General features: G+C 42.8%; 1 protein-coding gene across 3 annotated transcripts in view; it reads right to left on the reverse strand.

Annotated features, from left to right (window-relative positions):
• The window catches only part of LOC108437478 (protein shisa-7), a 38,773-nt gene continuing 23,897 nt past the window's right edge, over nt 1-14,876 (reverse strand). For 2 of the 3 annotated variants that reach the window (XM_017714588.2, XM_037537164.1), the window contains 4 exons: nt 13,131-13,300; nt 7,050-7,115; nt 4,949-5,137; nt 1-2,029 (listed from right to left, as the gene is read on the reverse strand). In XM_017714588.2, the coding sequence (XP_017570077.2) occupies nt 1,119-2,029; nt 4,949-5,137; nt 7,050-7,115; nt 13,131-13,300 (1,336 nt within the window). In that variant the 3' untranslated portion in view covers nt 1-1,118. The remainder of the gene's footprint in view (nt 2,030-4,948; nt 5,138-7,049; nt 7,116-13,130; nt 13,301-14,876) is intronic. The other variant, XM_017714591.2, reaches the window with a different exon arrangement.

Raw genomic sequence — 14,876 nt, forward strand, 5'->3', positions numbered from 1 at the left:
CTGGGCTTTTCTGCCCAATCAGAATGGCTTTTATTGATAAGAGAGGTTGCCAGTCCCTTCCTTGAGATATAAGGGGGGTAAATATATAAATAAATGACCTTACTCCATGGAGAAAGTTGAGGATAGGTGTTTTTTTGTGTGAGCTATATCAATATCCCATCAAAACTAGTTTCAAAAGAGCAGTACGTTCACCGCCGGGTCCGGCAGAAGATGTGAAGAGTTTATGGCGTATGACAAAGGCAGTAATCTTGTGGGCTTTCTTAGGAATACAATCCATTTAATCTCATACTGCAGACTGCAAGAAGGTCGTGGCAATAGTTTTTCGGATGCAATGTTGAGTCGCTTTGTTGTGGCAGTATATTGTATAGGGTGGTACATTAAAAAGCTCTCATGAAGGTGGACTCCATTTGATGTTTGACCTCTTTTGATACTGTCTCCGGGACATTTGGAATGACCAATCCATGTTCCAAAGGGATCTTCTGATGTAAGCACATTGCACACGTGTCTGCCGGTTTTCTCCCTTTCCATGTATATATTTCTAGCTTTTTCTTTTCTTTGTCATTTTTTGGTGAATGTTCCATTGGACATTTCCCGAACATATGGCTCTATAATGGCATTAAACGTCATGTAAATATCCAGTAAAAACAAGACACAGTGGCATGAAATTCTGCGCCTCCACCAGGTTTCCAGCCAAACAACAGACTGTTCTGCTTCTTCATGTATGTATACATGTATGTTTGTTCATGAAGGTGGCTATCGTCGAACTTCAAACATATACAGAATTATTATACTGTAATTATGGCTGAAATTTTACAAAGAGAAAAAAAAAAGAAAACATCTTTTGAAGCTTTAGACCGTTGTCTTCTCTCCGTATGTACAGCTTCTGCGCTTCCCTCGGCTTCTCCGCTCTTCCTTTCATCTCCTCGCTCTCCGTCTCTCCCTCACTCTCTTTCTGTTTCTCTTCCTCTGCCTCTCTACCATCCGCCCACTCCTTCTTTACACTCTTCTCTCGGTACTTCACTCCCTCTTCTGCCCACTCTTCCCTCCGCCATCTTCCCACTTCTCCTTCATTTTCCTTCTCTCTCTCTCTCTCTCTCTCTCTCTCCCCATCCTCTTGCTCACACAGTTACTTCGTTCTTGCTCCCTGTTCTAACCCCCTGGTTCCCAGCCACGCCTCCTCCACTGGCCCCTCCCCCTCCAGGGATAAAGTGTAGTTGCTCGATGGTGTTCTGCCGCTTTGCCGCGAACGCCAGCCTCCTGGCGCTGTGTCCTGCTAGTGTTCCCGTACCCATGACGACCCCCGTCCCCTGCATGTCGCTCCAGCCCACGCCTCCGCCTCCGCCCCCACCCAGGTGGCCTGACATGGCGGCCGCGTTCCGCTCTTGCTCCCGGCCCGAGGTGGGGTGGGAGTTCATCTTGATCATGTGGTGGCGGTCGAGTGAGGGCGTGGCGCACACGTTCTGTTGCGACTGAGCCTTCTGGTGGCTGACGCGGGGCAGCGTGGGAACCATGCCTCCTCCCCCTGTGTAGTCGCCCATGCCCATGCCGCTCCCCCCACCTCCGTATTCGACACCACCCACGCCCACCTCCTCCTCCAGGTGGTCCGGTGACATCAGCAGCCTGTCCTTGGACTTGCGCAGGGTGTTCTGGTTGTTGGAGTTCTTGGCGTTTTTGTAGTACTGGTGCTGCTGGTTCTTGTTCATCCTGGACAGCGTGTTTCCGTCGGCGAGTGCCAGGAGCTGGTCGGTGGACTTGACTCGCCGGGGCGGCTTGGAGAGCGTGTCGTAGTTCGGGTTGTGCTTCGATTCTGGCGGGTCGAGGGGGTAGGGGTTAGGAGTGTGGCTGGGGGCGGACTGCGGGTGGGGTATCCGGGGGCGGGTGGCGTGGGTGGGGAGCGTGCCCCGTCCCCCGAGGGTATAGTCGCCACCCCAAGGCAGGTGGTGTTGAGAAGAGTGGAAGGATGGAGGGGCATTGTTGGGTCTCCGTTTAGTGGTGCAGTAACCGGAGTATTCCTCCAAACCTCCTTTTTCTGTGATTCAGGCGGAAGAAAATATGTTTAATGTGAAGTTTTCACAGACAGACAATCAGGAAGAGATAATACACTTTTGACAAAAGCTTGAATGGTTAACCATAATAATAACAACTGGACGGTACATTTGCTGAAGAAAAAGCAGAGTGACTGCGCAACTTAATTCCACTGCATTGCTAGGGTGTTGCTAGATGGTTGCTATAGTGTTTCAGGTGGTTGCTAAGCAGTTCATATGTTATTCCTGGTGGTTTCTAGGGTGTTTGTTGCCAGCTGATATGGTATTTTAGGAGGATGCAAAGGTATCAAAAGTGATTGCTAGGGTGTTGCCAGATGGTTGCTATGGTGTTGCTATAATATTTTAGGTCGTTGCTAGGGTGTTGCAAAACAGTTAATATGTTATTCCAGGTGGATTCTAGGGTGTTTTTAACCAGTTAATATGGTATTTTAGGATGTTTCTATGGTGTTGCTAAGTGGTTGCTAAGGTGTCCAAAGTGATTGCTAGGGTGTACCTAGGTTGCTATAGTGTTTCTGGTGGTTGCTAGAGTCTTACTACGCAGTTGTTGTGTTATCTTAAACGGTTGATAAAACTTTACTAGGTGGTTGCTATAGTATCTTGGGTGGTTGCTAGGGTGTTGCTAAGCAGTTTATATGTCCTTCCAGGTGGTTTCTAGAGTGTTTCTAACCAGTTAACATGGTATTTTGCTAAGTGGTTGCTAAGGTATCCAACGTGATTGCTAGGGTGTACCCAGGTGGTTGCTATTGTGTTTCTGGTGGTTGCTGGGGTCTAACTAGGCGGTTATCTTAAATGGTTGCTAAAATTTTGTGAGGTGGTTGCCGTAGTATTTTAGGTGGTTGCTAAGATGTTCCTATCTGGTTGCTCAGATCGATCCATCACTGATGCACTGATGCATTTTCACACACCTACTAGTCATATACACTTACAGTACTGTGCAAAAGTCACATATATATATATTAGAGATCCAGTCATAATCATTTTGCTCAGTCCTTTCACAATTCATGAGACCAGGCAAGCTAATTTCTGTCCACTGGTCCATTTATATGGAATGCAGATGATGGTAAAATAGTGGAAAATCTGGAATTTTCTTCAGGCCTTAGAACGACCTGCATGTATCCCTCCACCATGATTACGGTTAAAAATACGTTTTGCTTCAAAACTCCTGCAACTTCTGAGACATAAGACCGCGTTTCATATCCATTGCATGTAGGAACGGGTCTGACTTGGCAAGTTTCTCTAGAACGGAGCATTTCACACCAAACCGCTCTGAATGACTCTGTTTACATATTAACCAGTTAATAATGCAGAAATTTAGAAAAATCCACAGAGTTGCCCTTCATCACAGTGCACAGTGAAGGCGTATTGCTACCCTGGAAACCAGTTTAACGCTGTAGGTATTACTTTAACTCTAGCGATTCTTCTGTGAGTGATGAAAGACCATCTGTCGCCTTCAGCCGAGACATCGATACCTTCGGGTAAATCGTCTTATTGATGTATAAACTTTAAATGACTGATAAATAAAAACCCACATAGTTAAATATCATGTTGGCCCTTTTTTGCTTGCATCTGTTATTGTCTTTCAACTAAACGCCCCCCCCCCCTCTCTTCCTCTCTTTCCATCTAGGCAGTTTGCAGAGAGAAGCCTGAAGGCTAGAAGCATCTGCGCTAGAATGACGTTGCCTTGCTGCAATCTGCCCTCATTAGAATGACCTTAGTAAACATTTGGAGTTACTTGACATTCTTGTGCAACTCTGACGCTGCCTTAAAATGAATCCTCATGATATTTTTAAGCAAGGCTGCACTGGAGCTCCTATCAGGGTTATGTCCTTCAGCTAACTATTCCTATTAGGCCTATCACAATTAAGCAATTAAAAACATTAATGGATTAAAATGTACGTGTTAATTGAACTGGCTTTGCAATCTGAGTGCAACACTGGGAATCCACAGGTTATAATAAAGCAGGCAAAAGATTCTCCACAAGGGGGAGCTGTTTTGCATGTAGCTGCTGTGTTATTCTTAGTGGTTGCTAAAGCTTTGCTAGGTGGTTGCCATAGTATCTTAGGTGGTTTCTAGGGTGTTTCTAACCCGCTGATATGGTATTTTAGGAGGTTGCTAGGGTGTTGCTAAGGTTACCATAGTGCTTCAGGTGGTTGCTAGAGTCTCGCTAGGCAGTTGCTATGTTATCTTAAATGGATGCTAGAATTTTGCCATGAGGCTGCTGTCGTATCTTAGGTGGTTGCTAGTTAGGATGTTGCTGAATGGTTCATATGTTATTTCAGTGGTTTCTAGGGTTGCTAGGCGGTTGGTTGCTAGGCTGTTGCTAAGGTTTTTGTTGAAGTATGCAAGGTGGCTCCTAAGATGTTCCTAGGCGGTTGCTAGAGTGTTGCTAGTGTACTTGTATGGTGGTGACATGGTGATTAGAGGGGTGTAAAAGCCTCATTTTGCATGTATTGTTGAAAGAGAGGAAACCCACACCAGCAGGATCTCACTAACACAGTTTTGTGTTCATAAAGTAAAATAAAGTGTTTGCAGCTAGAAATTAAATGTATATGATTACATTGACTATTTAAAATATTCACTAGGCTACTTGATTATTAATACAATCCACAGTGACAGTATAATATAGTAATATAGCAGCCTTTTTAACTGAGAGTACACCTATTCACCTGGAAATGATATAGGTTGTGAACAATGCACTGTACCTTAACGCTATTTCTAAAAAATATAAATAAAAGCAGAGTGCGACGACGCACAAATCATGTAGGTCTTATATTTAATTAAAAATAGATATTTTATTGTTTTTGAATTCAATGGATTCACTCATTAGAAGGGCTGTCTGGATATTTTGGACAGTGGAGTGTATTTCTGAAGACCCTGGAGTGAAGATGCTCGTGCTGACTCACCCAGACGTTTGAGGGAGGAGTATCTGTTGATCTCGGGCTTCATGGCGGCCTCGTAGGAAGGCGGTAACTGGGCCAGGTTGTGGAGCGAGTGGTGGAAGGACGGCTGGGGCTTCATGGCGTTTGTGTGCTTGTTTGGTTTCAGCGTCCCGCCGGTGGCCAACTGCATGTTGTTCATACGCGGTGCGTGCTCTGCAGACAGGAACACAGACGCATTGACAAGCGAATACAAAGGGAAATAGGCACATACTTATGCACAGACACGGGCAGCTGTATGCAATCAATCCATCAATCAGCCAACCTTTGTTTACCCTCGGAGGAACACTGAGGGTGAGCCTCATTTACAATGAAGCTGAGCATTATACAAAAAACACAAGGGATTGAAAAGAGTAGACATGAATTCATGATAGCAGTGGAGGTGGCTAGAGATCAAAAACCTGAAATAGTTGAGTGACACCAGCGAGTGCTGTTTTAGAGATTCCTGTAATCGGTTTGAGCGGGCTAGTGCACCACAGCTACAAGCAGATTTCCTCAGTCCTCATGTCTTTAACTTATTGAAAAAAAAACCCAAAAAATATTAAATAAAAAAAAAAACCCATTGTGCCCAAGCCCTGCGACGGACTGGCGACCTGTCCAGGGTGTAACCTGCCTTCCGCCCGATGACCGCTGGGATAAGCTCCCGCAACCCCCACGACCCTGAGGGAGAAGCGGCTTTGAAAATGTGTGTGTGTGTGTGTGTGTGAGCCCAAGCCACATTTCATTTTGTAGTACACCAAATCAACAGTAAACGTGCATTAAAATCTGCCGAAGTGTGTCCCCCGGAGAGGACCTTAACTTCTCTACACTTAGAAAATCATGAGGTTTGACCAGGGGTGCCAAAACTTTTGCATGTATCACATTATTCTAAAAAAACCTTGCACATCAAGCATTAAAAAGGGTTACTATAAAATTCTAAATGCAACAGGTCGGATTTTATCTCTGAAACATTTAAAATAACACAACATGTTGCCAAAAAGGGCAGCTTTAAACATGTTCAGCCTTTGGTGTGATTTCCTGACATGTCACTCGGAACAACCGCCAATTTTAACAACCGGCTTTTATTCTGACATGTGTCTAAGATAGAGTGGACAGCGTACTGCGTCATAAAGAAGACCCCAAGTGACCTTCACGGTGCATTGCTAAGGTCAGCAGGCCTTTTACAAATATTGATAAAACTGGTCGGACTGGTTCAGTTTCCCAGGTCAGCTAGTGTGACCCCAGAAAAAGAGTGAAGCTGTTATTGTTATAATGCTTATAGTGCTGCTGGAGTTTTAAACACTGTGTCCACTCACTGTCCACTCTATTAGACACTACTACTTTGTCGGTCCACCTTGTAGGTGTTTATGTTGCGCGTCCTCTAGTCCTTCATCAGGGGTCACAGGACGCTGCCCACAGGACGCTGCTGGCTGGATATTTTTGGTTGGCGAACTGTTCTCAGTCCAGCAGCGACACTGAGGTGCTCAAAAACTCCAGCAGCACTGCTGTGTCTGATCCACTCAGACCAGCGCAACACACTCTAACACACCACCACCACCACCACATCAGTGTTACTGCAGTGCTGAGAAAGACCCACCACCTAAATAGTACCTGCTCTGTGAGGGTCCATGGGGGTCCTGACCTCAGAAGAACAGGGTAACAAACTATGCAGAGACACAGATGGACTACAGTCTGTAACTGTAGAACTACAAAGTGCTAAAGTTTTTTCCCCATTTTCATCTTTAAACCCATCTTTGTGTTTGCTTATATATACATACTGTTTCATAAGACACGGCGTGTGAATTTGAAGTGGACGTATTCATTGGAAGAATATTTACCCCTTAAAATCCCAGCTTTTTGCATTCTAAGGCTTATTCTTTAGTAACTACAGGGCCTTCAACACAAACTGGCTGAGCTGTTCTTAGACTATAGGAGTGTGTAATCACATTTTGGGCCCACCCTGACCGTTTAAGGGGATAAACAACAGCAAAAGTGTCTGAATGTGAACTATTTCAAATTAAGAGAAGGTCTCTCCAGAGCTGTAAGAGCATGTGGAAGCTTTTCCGTATCATTGATGAGACAAGCTTACCGATGGTGGCAGTGTGTTTGGGGCTGGACCCTGACGTGTGGATGAAGTTGTGCTGCAGGTTTCCCACTGTGGAGCAGAAGAGCACAAGACAGGCCTGTGAGGAGATGTTATTGTGGGACAAGCGTTAGGCCCAAATGTTAAGAAGAGTCCTTTTTGTCATTATAACAGAAATTAAACCACTTTGGGAGCCACAAGATTTAATGTCCGTGGCTGTAAATCGGTCGCAGTGTGTGCTGATGTACTAGCATAGGCTTAAAATATAATATAAACGAAAATGCAGACTGCTCTGCTTTAAGCTTTAGCTCAGCCGCTTTTCTCACGTCTTCTTGTTCGTATATTCCCGTTTCACCTCGGGGCGGTCGTGGGCCGGAGGTTAGGGAACCAGGCTTGTTACTGGAAGGTCGCCAGTTCGAGCACCAGAGCCGACAGTGCATGACTGAGGTGTCCTTGAGCAAGACACCTAACCCTCAACTGCTCCCTGGGCGCTGTGGATAGGGCTGCCCACCGCTCTGGGCAAGTGTGCTCACTGCCCCCTAGTGTGTATGTGGTGTTTCACTTCATGGATGGGTTAAATGTGGAGGTGACCCATTGTGGGACTAATAAGGGTCTCTTAATCAAACTTGAATGGAACTGCTAGCTAACATTAACCTTAAATTCTTATGCTTAAGTTCTTAAACAAGAGGTGAGAACGAAAAGCTTCACGACTTTTCTTGCTTGACAGTTTCTCGTTGCAGATTAAACGTATCAGGAAACCAGCTGGAGTGATTATAGATGCAAATAAGTCCATTCGTCTCCCAATTTTCGATGTTTGCCTTAAATCTCTCTCTTTGCCTTTACCTTAGCTACGAGCTAGCTAGACGAGACTGCGTTGCTATGGTGACCAGCAGTCTGCGTCGCCAGCCTTCAGGGTTAAAGGTGAATTAGCAGTTATTATATCAACTATTGGTAACACTTTACTTGGAGAGTCCACTTTAGATGCTTTGGAGATATTTAATTTACTTTCAAGTTACATTAAACTAAATATCTACTAAATTAACCATCATTTTCGTTGACTCTAAAGCTGGCTCTAAACCGTGACCTCAACCCAAAACCTAAACCCAACCCTCACCCTGGTCCTAAGCCTGGTCCAGATCCTAACCCTACCCCCACCACTGTTTAGTTTCAACGGATAGTTTGTTAACAGTGCGAACATCTGTTGATAATCTAAAGGGGACTACAGTGGACTATCCAAATAAAGTGAGCCTTCCCACCAACCTGACTGCCCCCACTCGACCCCCCCCCCCCCACCTTACCCAGGTCCAAACATGTAAACTGAGGTGCAAAAAAAGAGACGTTTTTTAATTCATATATCAGCCTTCAGACGTTTAGCTCTGCCCATTTACCCTTTATGTTATGAGGAGTGTTTCAGCCTTTAATTTAGGCACATTTGCATATATTTTCCATACATTACATTGATTTTAGGCTCAACACATGTCTGTGACAGCTGTGCTCATTTTTGGTGTTTTTAGTTTTACGTTGTTTGTTTTGTTTTTGTAATCGACTGCTGTGTTATTTGGTTTGTCTGCTGCTTTTTCATTATTATTGTATTCCTCTTTTCCTACAAGCGGCTTCCGCTGCTTGCCAGCCCGCCGTTGTAAATAAAAATATGCTCTTAATGACTTGCCAGGTTAAATTAAAGGTTAAATATATGAATGAGTCTTAAAGGCTCAGGCACAAAAACAGCCTGTTTTATTAGAAGGCACGAAGAGAAATAAAAAATGTTCATGATAAAATGAATTAAGGCCCTTCGCGGTACAGAAAACCACACAAAGGTCATAAGTGGAAGCATCGTAAGGTCATAACCTCAAGAGGAAAAAGTAAAATAGCAGAATAAGACAGAATACCGGCCCTTTAATAGCCTGTAATCTATGAGCTTCAATCTAATCAAAGTAATCTTTGCTTTCTGAGTGTCTCCACTGTGAATGGCCCAGTTCCTTTTAGTCAGCGCTGTGAACTATCAGTTAAGGCTGCGGCTGTTTCCTTACATAAGATTAGTCGGCCTGTCATAGTAATGCAGTCCAAGTAAACTGAATATTTGTTCATTTTAATAAAATTGTAATTTAAAAATAATTAATAAATACATTTTGGACCAGCCTCCGGAGGCATGATGAGCATATGCCAGGACTCGCGGGCACCTAAATGCCCATGTGCACAAACATGAGGAGCACGGCAGCACACGCTTATCCCCCCCTCCACCCCCCCACCCCGGGGCAGATTCTGCAGCTGTGGCTTCTGATTACATGAGCATCTTTGTCCACCCCGTTCCTTTTGAATGATGAGTGCATTCTGACTCTGAGCTGTGTAATGGAAGTCCTGAAGTAGAGGTAAAGAACACATTGATATTCATACTGGTTACTTAGAACAGGATCAATTAGTCATTTTTATACAACTGGTAGTAGGTTCACAAACCTTGTATCACTCCGCTGAGAAACCGTTGCTAAGCAACGGCTTTGACCGCTGTAGGAAACGCTCAAGCCGTTTGAACGTTTTTACTACTTAATTTCGGCAGCTGTGACAGAAGAACAGCTGAACAACCTGGAATCAGCCAGAAATGAACCCAACACCATTCGCCAAACTAAACAGGCTGTAAGAAGCTTCACAGACCGGCTGGAACAAAACAACATTAATACTGATCTGGAGAAACTGACCAAACTGAGCTGAACCTGATATTGGCTCAGTTTTATGGCTCAGTCTGATTTGGTCCGACTATAGATCAGACACGTTTGGCGAATGGTGTTGGGTAGAACACCATTCGCAGAACACAGTGTAGAAAAGAGGTGAAGAAGAGGGTGCAGGCAGGATGGAGTGGGTGGAGACGGGTGTCAGGGCTGATGTGTGACAGAAGGATAGCAGTAAGAGTGAAAGGGAAGGTCTACAAGACAGCAGTACGTCCTGCTATGATGTTTGGTTTGGAGACTGTGGCTCTGTCTAAAAGACAGGAGGCTGAGCTGGAGGTGGCGGAGATGAAGATGCTGAGATTTTCGTTGGGAGTGACAAGGATGGACAAGATTAGAAATGAGCAGATCAGAGGGACAGTGAAGGTGGAGCAGTTTGGAGATAAAGCCAGAGAGGCCAGGTTGAGATGGTTTGGACATGTGTTGAGGAGGAATAGTGGATATATTGGGCAAAGAATGTTGGAGATGGAGCTGCCGGGTAGAAGGAGAAGAGGTAGACCTCAGAGAAGGTTTATGGATGTAGTGAAGGTGGACATGGAGATGGTTGGTGTAAAAGTAGAGGAGGCAGTGGATAGGAAAGAAGAAGATAGAATAGAAGAAGAAGAAGAAAGAAGAAGAAGAAGAAGATATATATATATAGTGATTTTCTGGACGTTAGTGTGTTTGTTTACCCATCTCCAAGCCTCTCCTCCTCGAGGAAGCCCAGTATTATATGTAGTTAAAAAGCAGCTCCTGGTTTGACCAATCAGTGCTCAGTAAATTGAGCTCATGATGTAATTGTTGATATTAACGAGTCTCTGTGGCGGCTGTGAAGGTGTCAAGGAAAAATATGGACCTGAGAAATTCTCGTTACTTTATTGTTTTTCTGTTTATTTGAATTATGAATATGACTTTATTCTAATGTATATTGTGATAAACTCCCTGCTGAGGGAAACTGTTTAAAAAACTACCTACATGCCTAAAACCATTGTTTTTATATATATATATATAAAACTCAGTATAATTCATTGAATATTTAAATAAACAAGGGTTTTTAATTCAGTTACTATATTTTCTATCAAAACTCTTTTCTTAGTCAATGAGCTGAGTTTACCCCTTAAACTCTAAGGGTCTGTAGGTGGGTCCACATTTCAGTTTCTCACTCTCATTAATACAGAATCTATATACTGACTTTACAGAAGGTACTAAATAATTCATAGTAGATAATTAATCATTTCTAGCATTATTTAAATATAGAGTTATATATTATATATTATAATATATATAATATAGTGTTACTGAATAATTCATAATACAACCCCAACTCCAATGAAGTTGGGACGTTGTATAAAACATAAATAAAAACAGAATACGATGATCTGCAAATCCTTTTCAACCTCTATTCAACTGAATACACTACAAAGACGCGATATTTAATGATCAAACGGATAAACTTTATTGTTGTTTTTGCAAATATTCACTCATTTTGAATTTGATGCCTGCACCACGTTCCAAAGAAGTTGGGACAGGGGCATGTTTCCCACTGTGTTACATCACCTTTCCTTTCCGCTGCTTGGATGGCAGCAGATGTTGCTCCAAATCCTGTATGTACCTTTCAGCATTAATGGAGCCTCACAGATGTGCAGGTTACCCCTGCCATGGGCACTAACCTCCCCCACACCATCAGAGATGCTGGCTTTTGAACTTTGCGCTGAAAACAATCCGGACAGTCCTTTTCCTCTTTGGCCCGGAGGACACGACGTCCATGATTTCCAGAAACAGTGTGAAATGTGGACGCGTCAGACCACAGGACACTTTTCCACTCTGCGTCAGTCCATCTCAGATGAGCTCGGCCCAGAGAAGCCGGCGGCGTTTCTGGGTGGTGTTGATATGTGGCTTCGCTTTGCATGGCAGAGTTTTAACCTGCACTTGTAGACGGAGCGACGAACTGTGTTCACTGACAGTGGTTTTCTGAAGTGTTCCTGAGCCCATGTGGGAATATCCGTTACAGAATGATGTCGGTTTTTAATGCAGTGCCGCCTGAGGGGTCGAAGGTCACGGCCATTCAGTGTTGGTTTTCTGCCTTGCCGCTTACCTGCAGAGATTTCTCCAGATTCTCTGAATCTTTTGATGATATTATGGACTGTAGATGATGAAATCCCTAAATTCCTGCAGTTGCACGTTGAGAAACGTTGATCTTAAACTGTTGGACTATTTGCTCACGCAGTTGATCACTAAGTGGTGAACCTCGCCCGTCCTCGCTTGTGAACGACTGAGCCTTTCAGGGACGCTCCCTTTATACCCAATCATGACACTCACCTGTTTCCAATTAACCTGTTCACCTGTGGAATGTTCCAAACAGGTGTTTTTTGAGCATTCCTCAACTTTCCCAGTCTTTTTTTGCCCCTGTCCCAACTTCTTTGGAACGTGTTGCAGGCAAATTCAAAATGAGTGAATATTTGCAAAAAACTATAAAGTTTATCTGTTTGAACATTAAATATCTCGTCTTTGTAGTGTATTCAATTGAATACAGGTTGAAAAGGATTTGCAAATCATCGTATTCTGTTTTTATGTTTTACACAACGTCCCAACTTCATTGGAATTGGGGTTGTAGATATGGAATATTCTATAGTAGATGCTACATAATTTACAGTAGTTACTGAATAAATCATAATATATATTGAATAATTTATAACATAACTCTTAAAAACGATGGTTCTTTAGTAAAGAAAATGGTTGTACATAGAACCATGAACACTCAAAGAACCCTTGGCATGATTAAAGGGTTCCTCAGAATAGTGGTGCTGTAGATGCTTCTATATAGAACCTTTTTGAAAAGAGTTCTATATAGCTCCAAAAATAGTTCTTCTAATGATTCTATCCATCTGCAGAACCCTTTCATGATGCAGAGAACCTTTTACTCATACAAAGGGTTTTTCAGGTGCTCATATGGAACCATTTTCTTTACTAAAGAACCCTGAAAACCATCTTTTGTAAGAGTGTAGGAAATGAATATTCATAGTAGTTACTAAACAGGATGTTGCATATCATGAATAAATTCTACTAGATATTGAATAATTTACAGCAGGTAATGAATAATTAATAGCAGCTTCTGAGTGAAAAACGTCAAATGAACTAAATGGATAATAAACCTGCGATTTAAGGTTCCAGAAAATGTAAAATAGAAATTTTTGTCTGTTGTCTTGTTAAGAATTATTCATCAAATCCTCCGGCAAAAGGTAATGATAATATTACCAGATTCACCTCCACCCCCCACCACCCCCATCTATCATGGAGAGAAAATGATCCTCCCTGAGTTTCACTCACAGATAAGGAGAACGTCATGATTTCACATTCATGCTGACAACTGTGTCGCATTTCCACTCACGTCGGTTGTCTTTGCTCTGCAGGGTGGGGTACAGGTTTTTGGGTGGTCGTCCGAGGGTTCCCTCTCCTCCTCCTCCCCCTCCTCCACCACCAGTACCCAGAACCACGCTGTTGTTTCGTTCGCCCTGCTGGACGGGGCTGGACTGGTGACGCAGCATGTCCACCAGCGCCCTGTTGGCAAAACACAAACCATCACGTTATCACAATACCTAGAAAAACTGTAGAACTGACTCGGTTTATATCACAATACCTACATTTAGAGTCGGTTATTCATTCAGTCTAATGAGAAACTGTAGAACGGACTCGGTTTATATCACAATACCTACATTTAGAGTCGGTTATTCATTCAGCCTAATGAGAAACTGTAGAACAGACTCGGTTTATATCACAATACCTACATTTAGAGTCGGTTATTCATTCAGTCTAATGAGAAACTGTAGAACAGACTCGGTTTATATCACAATACCTACATTTAGAGTCGGTTATTCATTCAGCCTAATGAGAAACTGTAGAACGGACTCGGTTTATATCACAATACCTACATTTAGAGCCGGTTATTCATTCAGTCTAATGAGAAACTGTAGAACAGACTCGGTTTATATCACAATACCTACATTTAGAGTCGGTTATTCATTCAGTCTAATGAGAAACTGTAGAACGGACTCGGTTTATATCACAATACCTACATTTAGAGTCGGTTATTCATTCAGTCTAATGAGAAACTGTAGAACAGACTCGGTTTATATCACAATACCTACATTTAGAGTCGGTTATTCATTCAGTCTAATGAGAAACTGTAGAACGGACTCGGTTTATATCACAATACCTACATTTAGAGTCGGTTATTCATTCAGTCTAATGAGAAACTGTAGAACGGACTCGGTTTATATCACAATACCTACATTTAGAGCCGGTTATTCATTCAGTCTAATGAGAAACTGTAGAACGGACTCGGTTTATATCACAATACCTACATTTAGAGCCGGTTATTCATTCAGTCTAATGAGAAACTGTAGAACGGACTCGGTTTATATCACAATACCTACATTTAGAGTCGGTTATTCATTCAGCCTAATGAGAAACTGTAGAACGGACTCGGTTTATATCACAATACCTGCATTTAGAGCCGGTTATTCATTCAGTCTAATGAGAAACTGTAGAACAGACTCGGTTTATATCACAATACCTACATTTAGAGTCGGTTATTCATTCAGCCTAATGAGAAACTGTAGAACGGACTCGGTTTATATCACAATACCTACATTTAGAGCCGGTTATTCATTCAGTCTAATGAGAAACTGTAGAACGGACTCGGTTTATATCACAATACCTACATTTAGAGCCGGTTATTCATTCAGTCTAATGAGAAACTGTAGAACGGACTCGGTTTATATCACAATACCTACATTTAGAGCCGGTTATTCATTCAGTCTAATGAGAAACTGTAGAACGGACTCGGTTTATATCACAATACCTACATTTAGAGCCGGTTATTCATTCAGCCTAATGAGAAACTGTAGAACGGACTCGGTTTATATCACAATACCTACATTTAGAGTCGGTTATTCATTCAGTCTAATGAGAAACTGTAGAACGGACTCGGTTTATATCACAATACCTACATTTAGAGCCGGTTATTCATTCAGCCTAACGAGAAACTGTAGAACGGACTCAGTTTATATCACAATACCTACATTTAGAGTCGGTTATTCATTCAGTCTAACGAGAAACTGTAGAACAGACTCGG

The sequence above is a fragment of the Pygocentrus nattereri genome, chromosome 3 (genome assembly GCF_015220715.1).
Source record: "Pygocentrus nattereri isolate fPygNat1 chromosome 3, fPygNat1.pri, whole genome shotgun sequence".
NCBI classification, from domain to species: domain Eukaryota; kingdom Metazoa; phylum Chordata; class Actinopteri; order Characiformes; family Serrasalmidae; genus Pygocentrus; species Pygocentrus nattereri.